The 13,580-nt window shown below is 61.4% G+C and overlaps 1 protein-coding gene across 2 annotated transcripts in view; it reads left to right on the forward strand.

Annotated features, from left to right (window-relative positions):
- The first annotated feature begins 1,348 nt into the window (after nt 1–1,348).
- The window catches only part of CBX2 (chromobox 2), a 28,175-nt gene continuing 15,943 nt past the window's right edge, over nt 1,349–13,580 (forward strand). The window contains exons 1-5 of one of the 2 annotated variants that reach the window (XR_007146880.1): nt 1,349–1,471; nt 1,544–1,587; nt 2,610–2,675; nt 5,036–5,138; nt 6,540–10,044. Coding sequence is in view for 1 of the 2 variants with exons in the window: in XM_047832862.1 (XP_047688818.1) it covers nt 1,400–1,471; nt 1,544–1,587; nt 2,610–2,675; nt 5,036–5,138; nt 6,540–7,844 (1,590 nt within the window). In the remaining variant the exon portion in view is untranslated. Of the gene's footprint in view, nt 1,472–1,543; nt 1,588–2,609; nt 2,676–5,035; nt 5,139–6,539; nt 10,844–13,580 lie in introns of those variants that run through there. The other variant, XM_047832862.1, reaches the window with a different exon arrangement.

Raw genomic sequence — 13,580 nt, forward strand, 5'->3', positions numbered from 1 at the left:
TTTTACAGCAGGCATTTCCGTTAGAACAACAGCGACAAATACATTTCTCCTGCAGAATTTTTATAAATGCGGCTTTAATGATCAAAAATTACTTGTAGACATTCTCCTGCGACAAGCAACGACTTTCTGATTTGCTCAGCAGAGAGAGCACTTGGCAGCTGCATTCAAGGGAGACGCCAACACCAGAAAATGGGTTTTCATTGAGTTAAACTGTATTGATGTGGAAAAAGTTAAGGCTGATGCACATCGCCTTTACTCAGCGTTTGACTTTGATTCAAGCTCTAAATGATTTAAGGGGGAGCTGCTCAAGGGAATACGGATCTCAGCAGAAAATAAAAAGGCAGGCTGCCCACGATGACCCCAGAGGGGACTCCAGGCCACCCCCCCCACCCCCACCCCCGCCTCCACGCGGTCTCCTTTCCGTCACGTGCAACTGATGCAAAGGACACATCGCCAAATCCCGTCGGGCCCATTAGAGACCTAGTCCTAGGTTAGAATCATCTCCTCGACCTCGCTCCCACCCCCCACCCACCCCCACCATCACGTTCATTTCTTCAGAACCGTGCAACAAAGTAAGAAAAGGTGCGATTGCTTTCCTCCCAACGGCGTGCCCTAAATCTTGGGGGGCTGGGTCCCACTCTCCATGGCTCGAAGAAAACACGGAGCAATACGCGTCTTCATTTGGTGCGTTTTTCTCTCCCGCCTTTGGGGGGGAAAAGGCTAGGCTGCTCCGCTGCCCCAGTACTTTGTCTCCCATTCCTTCCCCGCCCCCGGCCCCGTTCGGCTGGCCGGCGCGCAAAACAGAGAAGACTTCTGCCCCAAGCAGAAGGGGCCCCAGTGCGGAAGGGTAGAGGGCGGGCGGGGCCCCGCAGCAGCGCCCCTCGGAGGCAGGGGCAGGAAGCGGCCGACTTCCCCCCGTTCGGGCCCGAACAATGGCTTTTTGCCCGGAAAACGAAGTTCGGAGGAGGCCAGGCGCGCCCCGGGGCGCAAGCGGGGCACGGCGGGCGGCTCCCGGGTCCCAGGCCTCGAGTTCCCCTTCCTCCCCGCGAGGGACCCACACGCACCCCACCCCCCACCCCGGGCCCGGCCCCCGCGCGCGCGCGGGACCCCAGCCCCGGGCGCGAGGCCGAGCCCGCCGCGAACAATGCGCGCCCCGCCCCGCGCCCGCCCCCGCGCTCCCATTGGTCGGCGCCGGACGGGGGTGGCCCGCGGGGGCGGGCGCGGGCCGGGCGCGGCGCGGGGACGCGGCGGCGGTGCGCGTGCGCGGGGCGGGCCCTACGCGGGGCGGGGGCGGTGCTTTGTGTGCGGCCGGCGGGGCGCGCGGCGGCGGCGGCGGCGGCGGCGGCGCGGGGAGCGGGGAGCGGCGGGCGCCGCGGTCGGAGCGGGCGCGCGCGGCAGCATGGAGGAGCTGAGCAGCGTGGGTGAGCAGGTCTTCGCCGCCGAGTGCATCCTGAGCAAGCGGCTCCGCAAGGTGCGTGCGGCCCGGCCCGCGCCCTCCCCGCGCCCTCCCGCCCCGGCTCACGCGCCTCTTCTTTCCCTGCAGGGCAAGCTGGAGTACCTGGTCAAGTGGCGCGGCTGGTCCTCCAAGTGAGTCCCCGACACGGCGGCGCCCGCCTTCCCGCCCGCGCCACCTCGGCCCCGGGGGGCGGGGGGGCGGGGGCGTCCGCGCGCTGGGCGGGAAGTTCGCGGGGTCCCCGCGGGCTCGGCGGGAAGGGGGCGCGCAGCCTGCGCGGGGCCGCCCTTTGTTTACGGGCCCGCGGGGCGCGGGGCTGACGGCCTCCCCCGGAAGCCCCTCCGGCCGCGGCCCGGACCCCGCGCCCCCGGCCCGCTTCCCTCCCGCGCCCATTTGTTGCTTGTGCCCCGGGGCCGCCCCGGCCCTCCGCGCGGGACGCGAGCCCCCCTCCTCCCGTCCACATTTTCCCCGCTGTAACCTGAGCTTCCTATTGATGGACGTAGGACTCCTTTTTTTTTTTTTTTCCTCTCCCCCTTTTAAAGTAAGGAAGGGTGTTTGGCATCCCCGGAAGGGGCTCTGTTTACAGCTCCTTGGGCCCACCCGTTTCCCGTTTCTTCCCGGCCCCCACTTTTCTTTCTTTGCTTTCCCCTCCCGGTGCCCTGGCCCGCGCTCACTTGGGCGCCAGCCACATTGTTCTTAATCTTTGGGCTGCGCTGCTGTGCCCCTCGGCCTTCCCCTCCCTGCATCCTGCAGCGGCCTTCCCTTCCCTTCCTGGATCCGGGCCAGGGTTTGGGGGCTTCCCTCCTGGCTACTTCCCATTTTGCTGGGATTCGTTTTCCTCCCGGGGGGGGGGGGGGGGGGGGGGGGGGGGGGGGGGGAGACCGTGGAGTTTTCCTGAAGCCTAATGTGAATTGGGGGTGGAGGTGGTGGTTTCCCTTTGAGTTTGAGGCTAAGGTGTTGGCTTCAAGACCCCCAGTCTCCAGCAATTCATCCTGGCCACGGGTGGGACTTGGGGGGACTCTGCCCCAGCACCCCTGTGCCCTTGCCCCCAGCAGGGATCGGAGGGCGATAGGGCAACCCCACTCCGGCTGTTTTCTGAAGTAGCTGGTCACTGCCTGTCTGGTGTTTCTTGACACCTTGTTTTTTCCTTTTCCAGACACAACAGCTGGGAGCCAGAGGAAAATATCCTGGACCCGAGGCTGCTCCTGGCCTTCCAGAAGAAGTGAGAAAGTTAACACCACGTGTGGGAAGGGGGACAGTGTTGGGGACACAGTGGCCTATCATAGAGCCATGCTGGCCTTCCAGGGGTCCGGGGCTTGTGCTGTGGTCTGAGTTCCAGTAGCGGTGGTCACCAGAGGACCTTCTGTCCCATGTCTGAAGGTGCAGCAAGCCCTGAGGTCCCAGATGAGACCCTACCCCACCTTCCCTCGGCTGGCCCGTGTGTGTCCAGACCTAAGAAGTCACTGAGTTAGCGCTGCCTTGGGCCTTTCTGACAGCCACGCGCGCAAAAACGAACCTTCTCGGTTCCTTCGTGAAAAGTTCTGGTTCCTCTGGTTGGCCTTTTTTGTTGAGTAATTTGCTAACAGCGCTAAGAAAAACCAGGATGACAGGTTTGCCATAAAGTGAGTGACCTGGCTGCCCGGTGCTGCCTGAGGGTGCCGTTGGGCAAGAGAGGGCTCAGAGAGGGAGCCCAAACAGCACAGCAAAAAGTTACGCCTGCTGTGGTATTCTGTGCTGGAAACAACACGTCTAAGCTGTGAGCCAGGTGGGACTGAGCACGTGCCCTTGCCAGTCTCAGGGGATGAATTTGCTCTTGTAATAATAGATGTCATCTTTTCTTTTAGATAGGAGACTGGGGTTGAGAGAGACGTCTTTGACCTCAGGCAAAAGGGGGGTGAGGGGCAGGCGATGGGTGGGCCTCCCACCCTGGCCTGAGGGTCCGGGGGTGGAGGGTGCTGTTCCCAAGCACGCTGGTAGAGGCAAGGTGTGGGTGCTTTGCTGGGGCTTGCCCTGTTGATAGAGGCAGATGGGTTAGTTGCTCAAAAACTTGCCCGTCTAGGGTCAGTCTGGCCAGCGTGTTCTCTGGTCCACTTTTTAACCCACTCCTCCCGCCCCCCACTGAAGCATGGTGTTTTTGGTCTTCTCAGAGAAGCCATGACAACAGGAAGAAAATAAAGCTAGGTTTTTGGCAGGGTGAGCAAACACGAGGTGAGCCTAAACTTGCTCGAATACCTTTGGAAAAGCTTATCAATAACCTGATATCTGCTCATCTACTATTTAATTCGTAATCTGGGTCTTATAAGTGAGGTTGGGGGGCTGGGGGGGGCATCTGGTCCATTTCTCTTCGAGACAGCATCCTAACTGTTGAGAGAGGGTGTGTCCTTTACTTTGGATTATTGCACGGCAGGTAAGAACTGGGGTTAGCAAGTGTCCGAGAGGTGTAAGGATTGAAGTATGGGGTAGTCTGGTTTCCATCTTGGGGGAGAGAAATCAGAGAAGGTGGGTGTCTCCCTTCCCCTCTGCACCCAGAAGAACCCGCACCCCTGGAAGCTAGGAGCTGGCAGTCACATGCTTGGTGTGGGGTAATGTGGCATTTTTAAGGGCAAGCCTGAGGTTCAGAATCTGCAGGTGAGGTTAACGTATCGGCAGAGGAGACCCTGAGACGGCCCTGCCCTTTTAGGAGACCAGTTAGGGGCCGCTTTGGACTCAGCTCTGTCTGGTTGTACTCACTGGATTCTTTGAGAGATGCCCTTTCGGGCCCCAACGAGGTGATGTTTGTCTGTTTTAATTACCGGGAAGCTTCTCCGGATCGAGCCTCTTCCCCAGGGGTGCCCTGAAGTACCAGCTTCCTCTGGGGGTGGCTGGAGGCGGCTGTCTTGGCTTTACGACCCTGAGTCCCAGGGGTTCCCGAGCTGACTGGAGACGTCCTCCTGGAGGTGTGAGCTTTGAGCCCCAGCCACTTCGGGACTGGGCGCCTCCAGTGCTCCCAATCTAGATTACTGTCTAGGAACAGCGAGGTTCTAGGAGGAGGAACCGGAGAGGGAACTATGAACCAGGGGCACCGGTTCTAAGAGCAGAGTCCTTGGTCCCCCCTGACCTGTGCCCCGGGGACGTGTGAGCGTGGTGCAGCTGCGAAGAGGCTGGGGCCCGTGGTCCTTGTCTCCCTGCCTGGGACTCTCGTTTGGAATGGTGGGGACGCACCACGTGGGAGTTCTGGCTCCTAGCGGGCTGCGTTTTAGAAGTTCCATAAAACGTTTTTCCTGCAGGAAGTAATTGCAGTTAGCACAGGTTTGTCTGAAGGGGAGTCAGAAAACCGGAGAAGTGTTCCTTTCCCAGCTTTGCTGGAACTTCTCTCGCTTTTGGAAATGAAACGGAGGGATGGGAAACAAGCATATCGCACAGGGGAGGGTGTAGACCTCTGCGGTGGATACGTTAACTGACTGCCCAGGTGTTAGCAGTGAAGGTGGCGATCAGCTACCCGAGGCTCTGAGTGTCGGGCTGTTGGAAGCCCTGGGGTTCCCGTGTGGCGGGAGGGGGTGTGGGTGCGGGGCTTCTCCCACCCTGATTGGTGACTGTCTTAAGGGAACACGAGAAGGAGGTGCAGAACCGGAAGCGAGGCAAGCGGCCGAGGGGCAGGCCCAGGAAGCACACGGTGATGTCCTGTAGCCGGCACTCCAAGCTCAAGGTGGGTGGCTGCTGGCCTGACGAGGCTCCTTCCCTCCCAGCGCTCTCTCTGGGCGGGGCGGGAGGGTTGAGGGCTTTTGGGAACAGGGATGGGGCTGCTGTGGCTGCAGAGGTGGTTCCCTTGCTCAGAAGACCCCGGCCTCAGGCTTCCTTCCTCACTTGTGCCTCTGCCAGCAGGGGGCAACAGCAAGCCCCAGCTCCTGCCCCCAGCAGGGCCCTGCACTGGCCGACCCCCTCCAGAGCCGGTTTCTTGTTCATTCTCTGTCCTTCCTACACTCCTTTCTAGTGGGCCGCAGGGTCAGACTTGTCTGCTGACCGCTGTCTCACTGCTGGTGGCTCACAGGAACAGGAAGGACACCGTAGGCGCTTGTAGATTCACTGAACAGACACAACTAACCACGGCAGTTCACGGGTACACGCGCACTTGGGGGCTGTGGCAGCGTCCTGCCTTCAGTTCCGAGGCAGCATGGAGCGAAAGGGTCAGGGCCTCGGTCTTGACCGTGTCTTACGTTCCTTTCTCGAGGGCCCTGCCCCAGGATCTCAAAACGACACACTGTGGCCCAGAGCTCAGTCGCTTACAAAAACCGCCCTTGCGGGAGGCTGTGGAAACCTTGCTTTAAGCTTTGGGGGGGTCCCGTGTGGGAGACTATGGGGTGTTTACGGAGGGAGGCGACGCAGGCCAGCCCTGTGGCTCGGGCTCCCACCAGCTGGGGACCACGGAAGTGGCACCGAGGCAGTGGGCCTGGCTGGACGAGGAGGCCCTGAGGCTCTGGGCGGCACTTGATTGTCCCCCGCTGAAGGCAGGCGAGCTTTGCCGCAGGGAGCCCGTGCTGGCTCGGCCTCCCTACGGTGCGCCTCTTGAGACGCCAAGTCAGGGGGGAGTGGGCTGCATTACTTGCACGTGGGGAGACGCCCAGGAGATGGGAGGGCAGCAGTTTGTTTTCCTGGTCGCTGGAATGTTCTGAAGGGGTCACCTTTGGAAGCGTGACGACTGGAGCAGGGTGTCCTCTGGCATTCGGTGGCAGAGCCCTCGCACATCTTCTCCTGCCTCGTAGCCTGAGGCCCGTGAGTTGGGCTGCCCTGCGCTTTCCCCTCTGACTTGCGTGCAGCGGGGTCTGTCGCCGTCACGACCCTAGTGCCGGGGACGTGGCCGCGCTGACTCTGCCCTGACTTCCTGACCCACCTGGGGTTTCTGGTGCTGTTGGTTCTGCTTTTAACTGCAGTCCACGGACTCTCAGGAGGACTTTCCAAACTTTTCTGGAGCAAGGTGCCGAGAAGTCGCTCCCTCTTGGCTGCTTCTCTCCTGTGGAACCCACCAGAGGTTTGGCTTGGAGGTGTCTGATGCCCTCTGGACGCCGGGGCCCGGCCGTGGAGGTGGTGACCCCTCCCGCTCTCTTTGCAGGAACCCGACGCCCCCTCCAAGTCCAGCAGTTCCACGTCTTCATCCACGTCTTCCTCCACGTCCTCGGACGAAGACGAAGACAGCGACTTGGACGCCAAGAGGGGTCCCCGGGGCCGCGAGACCCACCCAGTGCCTCAGAAGAAGGCCCAGATCTTGGTGGCCAAGCCTGAGTTGAAGGACCCCGTCCGGAAGAAGCGAGGCCGCAAGCCCTTGCCCCCAGAGCAGAAGGCGGCCCGGAGACCCGTGAGCCTGGCCAAGGTGCTGAAAACCGCCCGGAAGGACCTGGGGACGCCGGCCGGCAAGCTGCCCCCTCCGCTCAGCGCCCCCGTGGCGGGCCTGGCGGCCCTGAAGGCCCACGCCAAGGAGGCCTGCGGTGGCCCCGGCGCCGTGGCCAGCCCGGAGAACCTGGCCGGCCTCATGAAGGGCATGGCTGGCAGTCCCAGCCGGGGTGGCATCAGCTGGCAGAGCTCCATTGTGCACTACATGAACCGAATGAGCCAGAGCCAGGCCCAGGCCGCCAGCAGACTGGCGCTCAAGGCCCAGACCGCCAGCAAGTGCGGCCTCGGGCTGGACCTCAAGGTGAGGACGCAGAAGGGGGAACTGGGGATGAGCCCCCCGGGAAGCAAGGCCCCAAAGGCCCCCGGCAGCGGGACTGTGGAGCAGAAAGGAGGGAGTGCGGGGGGGCCCCCCTACATCCACGGTGGTGGCAAGGCCCCTGCCGGGTGCCTGGGCCCCCAGCCTGCACCCGCCCAGGAGCTGAGCCCCCAGGTCTTGGACTTACAGAGTGTCAAGAACGGCACACCAGGGGTGGGTGCGGTTGCCCGCCATGCTGCGGCCACCAAGGGCGTCCCTGCCACCAACCCGGCCACTGGGAAGAGCGCCGGGGGCGCCCCCCCCGGGGGGAGTGGGGCCAGCGTGTCCTGCGACACCAACAAGAGTGAGAAGCTGGCTTCTAGGGGGGCCGCTCTGCCCACCCCTGCAGGCAAGAGGGACTGTGTCAAAGGCAGCTCGGGCCCCGGTGGGCAGGAGGGCCACGCGGGCCCCGGAGAAGTGCGCAAGGCGGCCTTGCCGTCCGAGATGAGCACCGGCGAGGAGAACAGCAGTTCCGACTCCGACCCCGACCCGGCCTCCCCGCCCGGCGCTGGACAGAACCTGTCTGTGTCTGTCCAGACCAGCCAGGACTGGAAGCCCACCCGCAGCCTCATCGAGCACGTCTTTGTCACCGACGTCACCGCCAACCTCATCACAGTCACGGTGAAGGAGTCCCCCACCAGCGTGGGCTTCTTCAACCTGAGACATTACTGATGCCCCGTAGCCGCCTGGCTGCCCGGCTCTTGCCTGCCCTTCTCTGGCCTCTGGCTTTGCTTTGATGCTGGCCCTGTACCCCGGGCCCTCCCCAGGGTCCGGGTAGCCTCCTTCAAGGGCAGGCTTGGAGGGGACTCCCCGAGGCCCTGCCTGTGGCTTCAGGCAGGGTCCTACCTTGATGCCTTGCCGAGGCCTGGCCTTTTGCCCTCGTTTCTACCTCTGGGCCTCTGCTTTCACTTCCCATATGCCTCAGGAAGTCTGCCTCCCGGGTCTCTGGCTGAACGTTTCTCAAGGCCGGCCCCTGTTGGCTGTTTGAACTGCTCTCCCTGGCTTGTGATGACAGAGTAGTGGTCAGCTTTCCTCTGGATTTCCCAGGGGCGCAGCTGTCAGAGGAGAGATCCAGCTTGGTCGTTCCTGCCCGGCGGTGGGGAAGGAACGTGTACTGGGAAGTTGGGGGGGGGGGGGGGGTCAGGCCTTGAAGGACGGCGTGCGGGCTCAGCTAGGTTTTTCGAAGATGGGCCGTGGGCCAGGTAAGGGACCTCACCAGTCAGGACTCCCCTCAGTGCCTGAGCTGCCAAGGACTAGGGGTCTGCCTGCCTCCCTGTCCCTGCCCCCCATGTCGACACCAGAGGGCCGTGGCCTGAATGTAGGCTGGCTGTAGCCGTGCTTGGGAGCCCTGCAGACCTCCCTTGGTGCCCTGTTAAGCCTGGTTCAGGTTAACGCCTGCAGCACCGAAATGTCTTAGAGGTCAGATCTGCGAGGGGTCCGTCTCGTAGCTGTTGGATCTAGAGCCTCCCCGTTATGGGGAGAAGCAGAAGGGTGTCTCTGGCTGCCCTCCTTTCTGCGTTCGTGCCAGGACAGCCGTGGTCCCACAGAGGGCCCCTGGGAGCCCCTGGAAGGTGGGAGTGTGGGCAGGTGCTTAGCCCAGCTCCCTCCCACGGCCGCCTCTCCCCCCAGGTGGACCCCCCCCCCCCCCCCGCTCCCTGACAATCCCTTCCGCCTTTGGGGGTTCCGTGTGCTCCCTCCCAGCTGCAAGGCTGCACCCTCGGACCATTTGGAAGTGGGGCACAATCTGGGCGCCCCACCTGTTGGAGGGCCCCCAGGAAAGGGCAAATCTGCCTGCCCAACTGCCTGTCCCCAGACAGCCGAGTCTGGGAGCGGTCTTGTGCGGCCTGTGGCAGAAAGGTGGGTCAAGGAGTGGGGACGCTGGGTCTTTGTGATGCCAAAAGAAAAGTGGAGGTGTGGGTCCTCCTCTGCCTCGGCTGTCAGTGACAGTGACAGCCAGCCAGCAGGTGTGGGCACGCCCTCTGTCCTGTTGCCTTGATCACAGGGGAGCCCAGACTTACACAGCGGGCTCTGCTCTCTGAGGGGCGCGCCTGCCAGACCTCCAGCCCCCTAGTCCCTCACCTTGCGCGCCAAATCGAAAGATGGCTTTCGTGAACCTGAATCAATTTCAACAGTGTGCCTTTGGGGACAGACACGTGTCCAGGACCTCGTCAAGGGGCATCCAGATGTAGCTTCCAGGTTTGCTGCGCGGTAGCCGTGCTGGGCTGCGGCAGGGAGGGGTGCCCATCTTGGCAGATCCAGAGGGCTGGGGGTCCCAGACAGCCAGGCTAAACGCTGGAAAGTGGGAGGAAGGGATCGCGGCTCACACTGCACGGTCTGGAAGAAAGGGGTCCCGGCACACTGGGCCGCTGGCACCAGCTCCCCCTCCGGTTCCCAGGCACCCACGTGCTCCCTGGCTGTGAAGAGAGGGCTCCCCCTCAGGGGGGCTGCCCGTCTCCTGGTTTTTCAGCTCCTTTTGTGCCAGGCACTGTGCTGCCTTAGAGGCCGCAAAGCCAGGCCAGCAGCGGCTCCCCAGGCCTCTGGAACAGCCCGGGCTTCCGTGAGCTGTCGGACCAGCGTGTGTCTGCACCAAACCCCGATGCGGTGCCTTTCTGTTTACCAGCTACTATAATCCCAAAGTCGAATCTGCAAACACCTTACTCCCAGCCACTTTGCCTTGCTGTGTTGTGTGGTTTTCATTCTGGTGCTTCTGACTCCACGTGGTTCATGTTTAAAAGGGTGTGTGCATGTGTGTGTGCGCACGCGTGCAGGCATGACTGCCTTCACTGAAGAGTTGACCGTCACGTTTACCAATAAAAGTAGTACTTTTTTATTTGCTGCTATGTGTACATGTGTGTGCTGTGCGTGTGGGTGGGTGGGTGTGTGTGTGGCTGGGCATCCGTCAGTCACGTCTGGTTCGAGACCCCTCGTTTCTTTAATCTGCAGGGTCTTCTACGTGGACCGCATCACAGTGTATGCTGAGTGGGTGTTTTAATACTGTCGTGTCTTTGTTTGCTCGTAACGGATAGGAAGAAGTGCCCGGTCTGTCCTCTTAAGAGGATTTGACCTATTTTTATATATATTTTTTGGTACCAAAAAGAGCGTTCCTTGTTTCGGTTACGCTCAAAATTCTGACCTGGGCCTAGAGGTTTCATTAGGGGGAGATGGGAAGGACCAGAGCTTTGGGCCAGTGCCGATTGCTGGCTTGATTTGTGTTTTTTAAAAGAAATTCATGTATGCCACTCCTAATTGCTTTAAACTATGGCTGTTCGCTTTTTTAAAAGGACAAAAGTGAATAGGTTATGGCCCTGGGAAGCTTAAGATCTTTGTTGAAATCAGAGCAGCCCGGCCCCCATATTCAATCAGGACCGACCAGTTAAGAGAGAATGCTTCCCCCAGGAAGCCCACAGTGGTTTGGGGGGAGGGGTGGGAGGAGGGGCAGAGTAGTGTGCCTAGATGACCAGATATTTTGCTCAAGTACATCTAAAGATTCTGTTGCTTTTTTAGTATTTTTGGAGAACTAACACTAGGCATACGTCGCAGGTTTTTTGTTTTTTGGGTTTTTTTGACGTTAATTTATTTTGCAGGGGAAAGACATTAGTGAATGGTGTCAGGTTTTTGTCTTACTTTCTGTTAAGTTTTAGTATATCAATAAATACTGTTTTTCACTTGTCCGCCTGGTGTACCTCGTGAGTGATGCCTGGGAACGATTGCCTTCACTTTCCCTTTCTTGAGGCAAAAGCCATCTCTGGACACAGACTGAATCATGGGACCAAAAAAAAAAAAACAAAAACAAAAACAAAAGCTTTGGGAGAGGGTTATAGCCCCTTTCCCGGAGAGCAGAAAAAGGTGTTTTGTTTTGTTTTGTTTTGTTTTGTTTTGTTTTCTCAGCAAAGGGATGGGGTTGATTCTAAAGGTGAACCCCTCCATCGGCAGTTTACACGGGGTGATTTGGAAACGTCTGGAGAGGATTCTGGCTGTCACAACTGGGGGGCAGGGGCAGTGTTGGTCCCTACTGGCACTTTGTGGGTAGAAGCCAGGGACGCTGCCATACAGAGTAAACTCACTTTGAAACCTCTCCCAGAAAGTGACGTTTTAAGTAAAAAAAAAAAAAAGATCCTGTGTTGGAAAGTTACTCAAACCCTACAGTCCACCACGTGGGGCACCGGCTATAAAGTCCCACGGGAGTCACCGTGGCGCTCCAGAGGCTTCCAGCCCCTGCTGCTACTGTGCTCCTTGCTCGTAGCTCATCATAAAGAGATGATTGCTCATTACGAACCTTCCCTGGGTCTGTAAGGTTTGCATCACCCAACGCATGAATTTGTTCATAAATTTCAGCCTCCAGGGAGAACCGAGCTCCCTTTGAAGTGGAGGCAGAAGAGGGGTCTGGATGCTGGCCACCACTAGTTGAAAGGCTAGTTGGGGCAAAGGCCTGAATGTTTTCCTTCCGGCAGAGCTTCCCACTACAAATAGCAATGCAGCCCACTCTCCAGAAGAGGCCTGAGAATTTGACGTGAGGCTCTTGCAGGGAGGGCTCCAGGCCTGTTCTTTCGCTGTCCCTGCAGACGCTGGAGCTGTTTTGTTTTGGAGAAGGTGGGCAGGGATGACGCTAGGCGTCCTGTCCTCTCTCTGGCTTTTGAGAGCTGCAGAAAGGGGTGGGGATGGCCGGGGAGGAGTAGGCGAGCCGAGCGGAGCCCAGTTGTCCAGAGGCTCCGCCAGACGGGTGCGGGGCCCTGACCCACACCGGCCTTTGTTCGTTTCTGCGCCGCTGATCTGATGGCCTAATCCACCGCCTTCCCAGAAGAATGGGCTGGGCTGCCAAGGGCCCCGGCCCGGCCCTCGGCCTCCCCCCGGACTCAGCCCCGCGCTGTCGGGTCCAGCCCCAGGGCGCCTGGCGCGATGGGTCAGCAAGGCTCCGAGGACGCGGATCCCGCCGGCTGAACACCCCCCTCCTGTCCTCAAGGGAGGGCGCAGAGGGGGCGCCCACCGTGGCCCACTGTGGCGCGCTTTTGGGTGGGGGAGACGAGTCTTTCCCGGCTCATTTGGAAACCCAGGAAGGCACTTCGCGAATCGAAAGGCCGGGAGGGGGTGGGCGCCGGGAGAGGGACTGAGACCATCGCCTCTAGAGGGCGCGCGCGACCCGCGGAGTTCGAGCCTCTGGCTCTTGGGACGCGCGGGGGACAGTCCCCACCTCTGGCTCCGAGCTGCCCCCGGGAACCGAATGGCGCGATCCCCACCCCGACTGCTCCCAGGTGCCCCTGGCTACCTCCAATTCCGAAGTCTTGGGAAGAAAGCCCCGGCCACAACCCACGGCCTCTTCCCCGTGTCCAGGCCCCCGAGGCTGGACGCCGTGGAGCGCCGCCAAGCACGGAGCAGCTCCCATCCCAGACTCCAGCTGGATCCGAGGCCCCCTCTGGGCCTGGAGGACTTTTTGGTGAGAGGAGGAAATCAGAGCTTGAGCCCCCGAAACGCCCGGCGCCGGCCTTCTCGCCGTCGGGTCTCCCGCGCACGGCACAGGGCCTCGACCAGGATCCGTGCGCTGTGAGCACCAAAGGGACAGAAAAATGGATTCGATCCGACGCGCTCCGAAGAGCCACAAAGATTCCAGTTCAACCGGCGGCAGCCACAGGAGCCGGCCCGGCCCTAGGGACGCAGGCGAGCCGACCCAGGACGGAGGCGGCACAGTCGGCCAAGGCCTCCCCCGCTGGTCGCTTTCCCGGAGAACCTGCCCAGGGAACGGAGACCGCGGAAGGAGCTCTCGGTCAACGCAGAGGGTGCTGGTGCCCAGGTAGCCGGGAAGTGGGGGCTGAGTCGGAGCCCTCCATTCTTCCCGAACATGAGCCCACTCCGCTGTCCAGACACCCAGGAGAGGTCGCTTGAGGGAGTCCCGGCCGAGCAGCTGGGCCACAGCTCAGGGGCTGGTCGCCCTCCGCGCCCCTCACCGGCCTCCCCACTCCATCCCCGCCCCGGACTCCGCCCGCAGAGGGCGCGGGCCCCTCAAGCCCGTAGGGCGCTCAAGGCCCCGAGACCCGCTGCCCAGAGCCTCCCACCCACCCACCCCCTACCTCCCCGCCGGCGCAGGTCGCTCCCCACCTCCCGGATCCTCCCACTGGGCTCTCAGAATTGGGGAAGGAGGCGCGGAGAGCACCGTCAAGGGCGGGGTCCCCAATCGGCCGAGGACAGAAGATGCGCGGGCGAACGCGTCCCCACGCCCCTCCCTTCGCGCTCTGCCAGGGCGCCTAGGTCGGCGCTTCCCTGCGCGACAAGGCCCGCGGCGGCTTCGGGGGAGGTATTGGGACTTTGCGGTGGCCGCCTTGGGGTCCGGGAGGCGGCTCTCCTCTGCCGCCCCACGCCCGCGCCCAGCAAAGTCTTCTTGGGCCGGGAAGGGCCGAGAACCCCCCCCATCCCCAC

Source organism: Prionailurus viverrinus, chromosome E1, assembly GCF_022837055.1.
Source record: "Prionailurus viverrinus isolate Anna chromosome E1, UM_Priviv_1.0, whole genome shotgun sequence".
In the NCBI taxonomy this organism is placed as follows: Eukaryota; Metazoa; Chordata; class Mammalia; order Carnivora; family Felidae; genus Prionailurus; species Prionailurus viverrinus.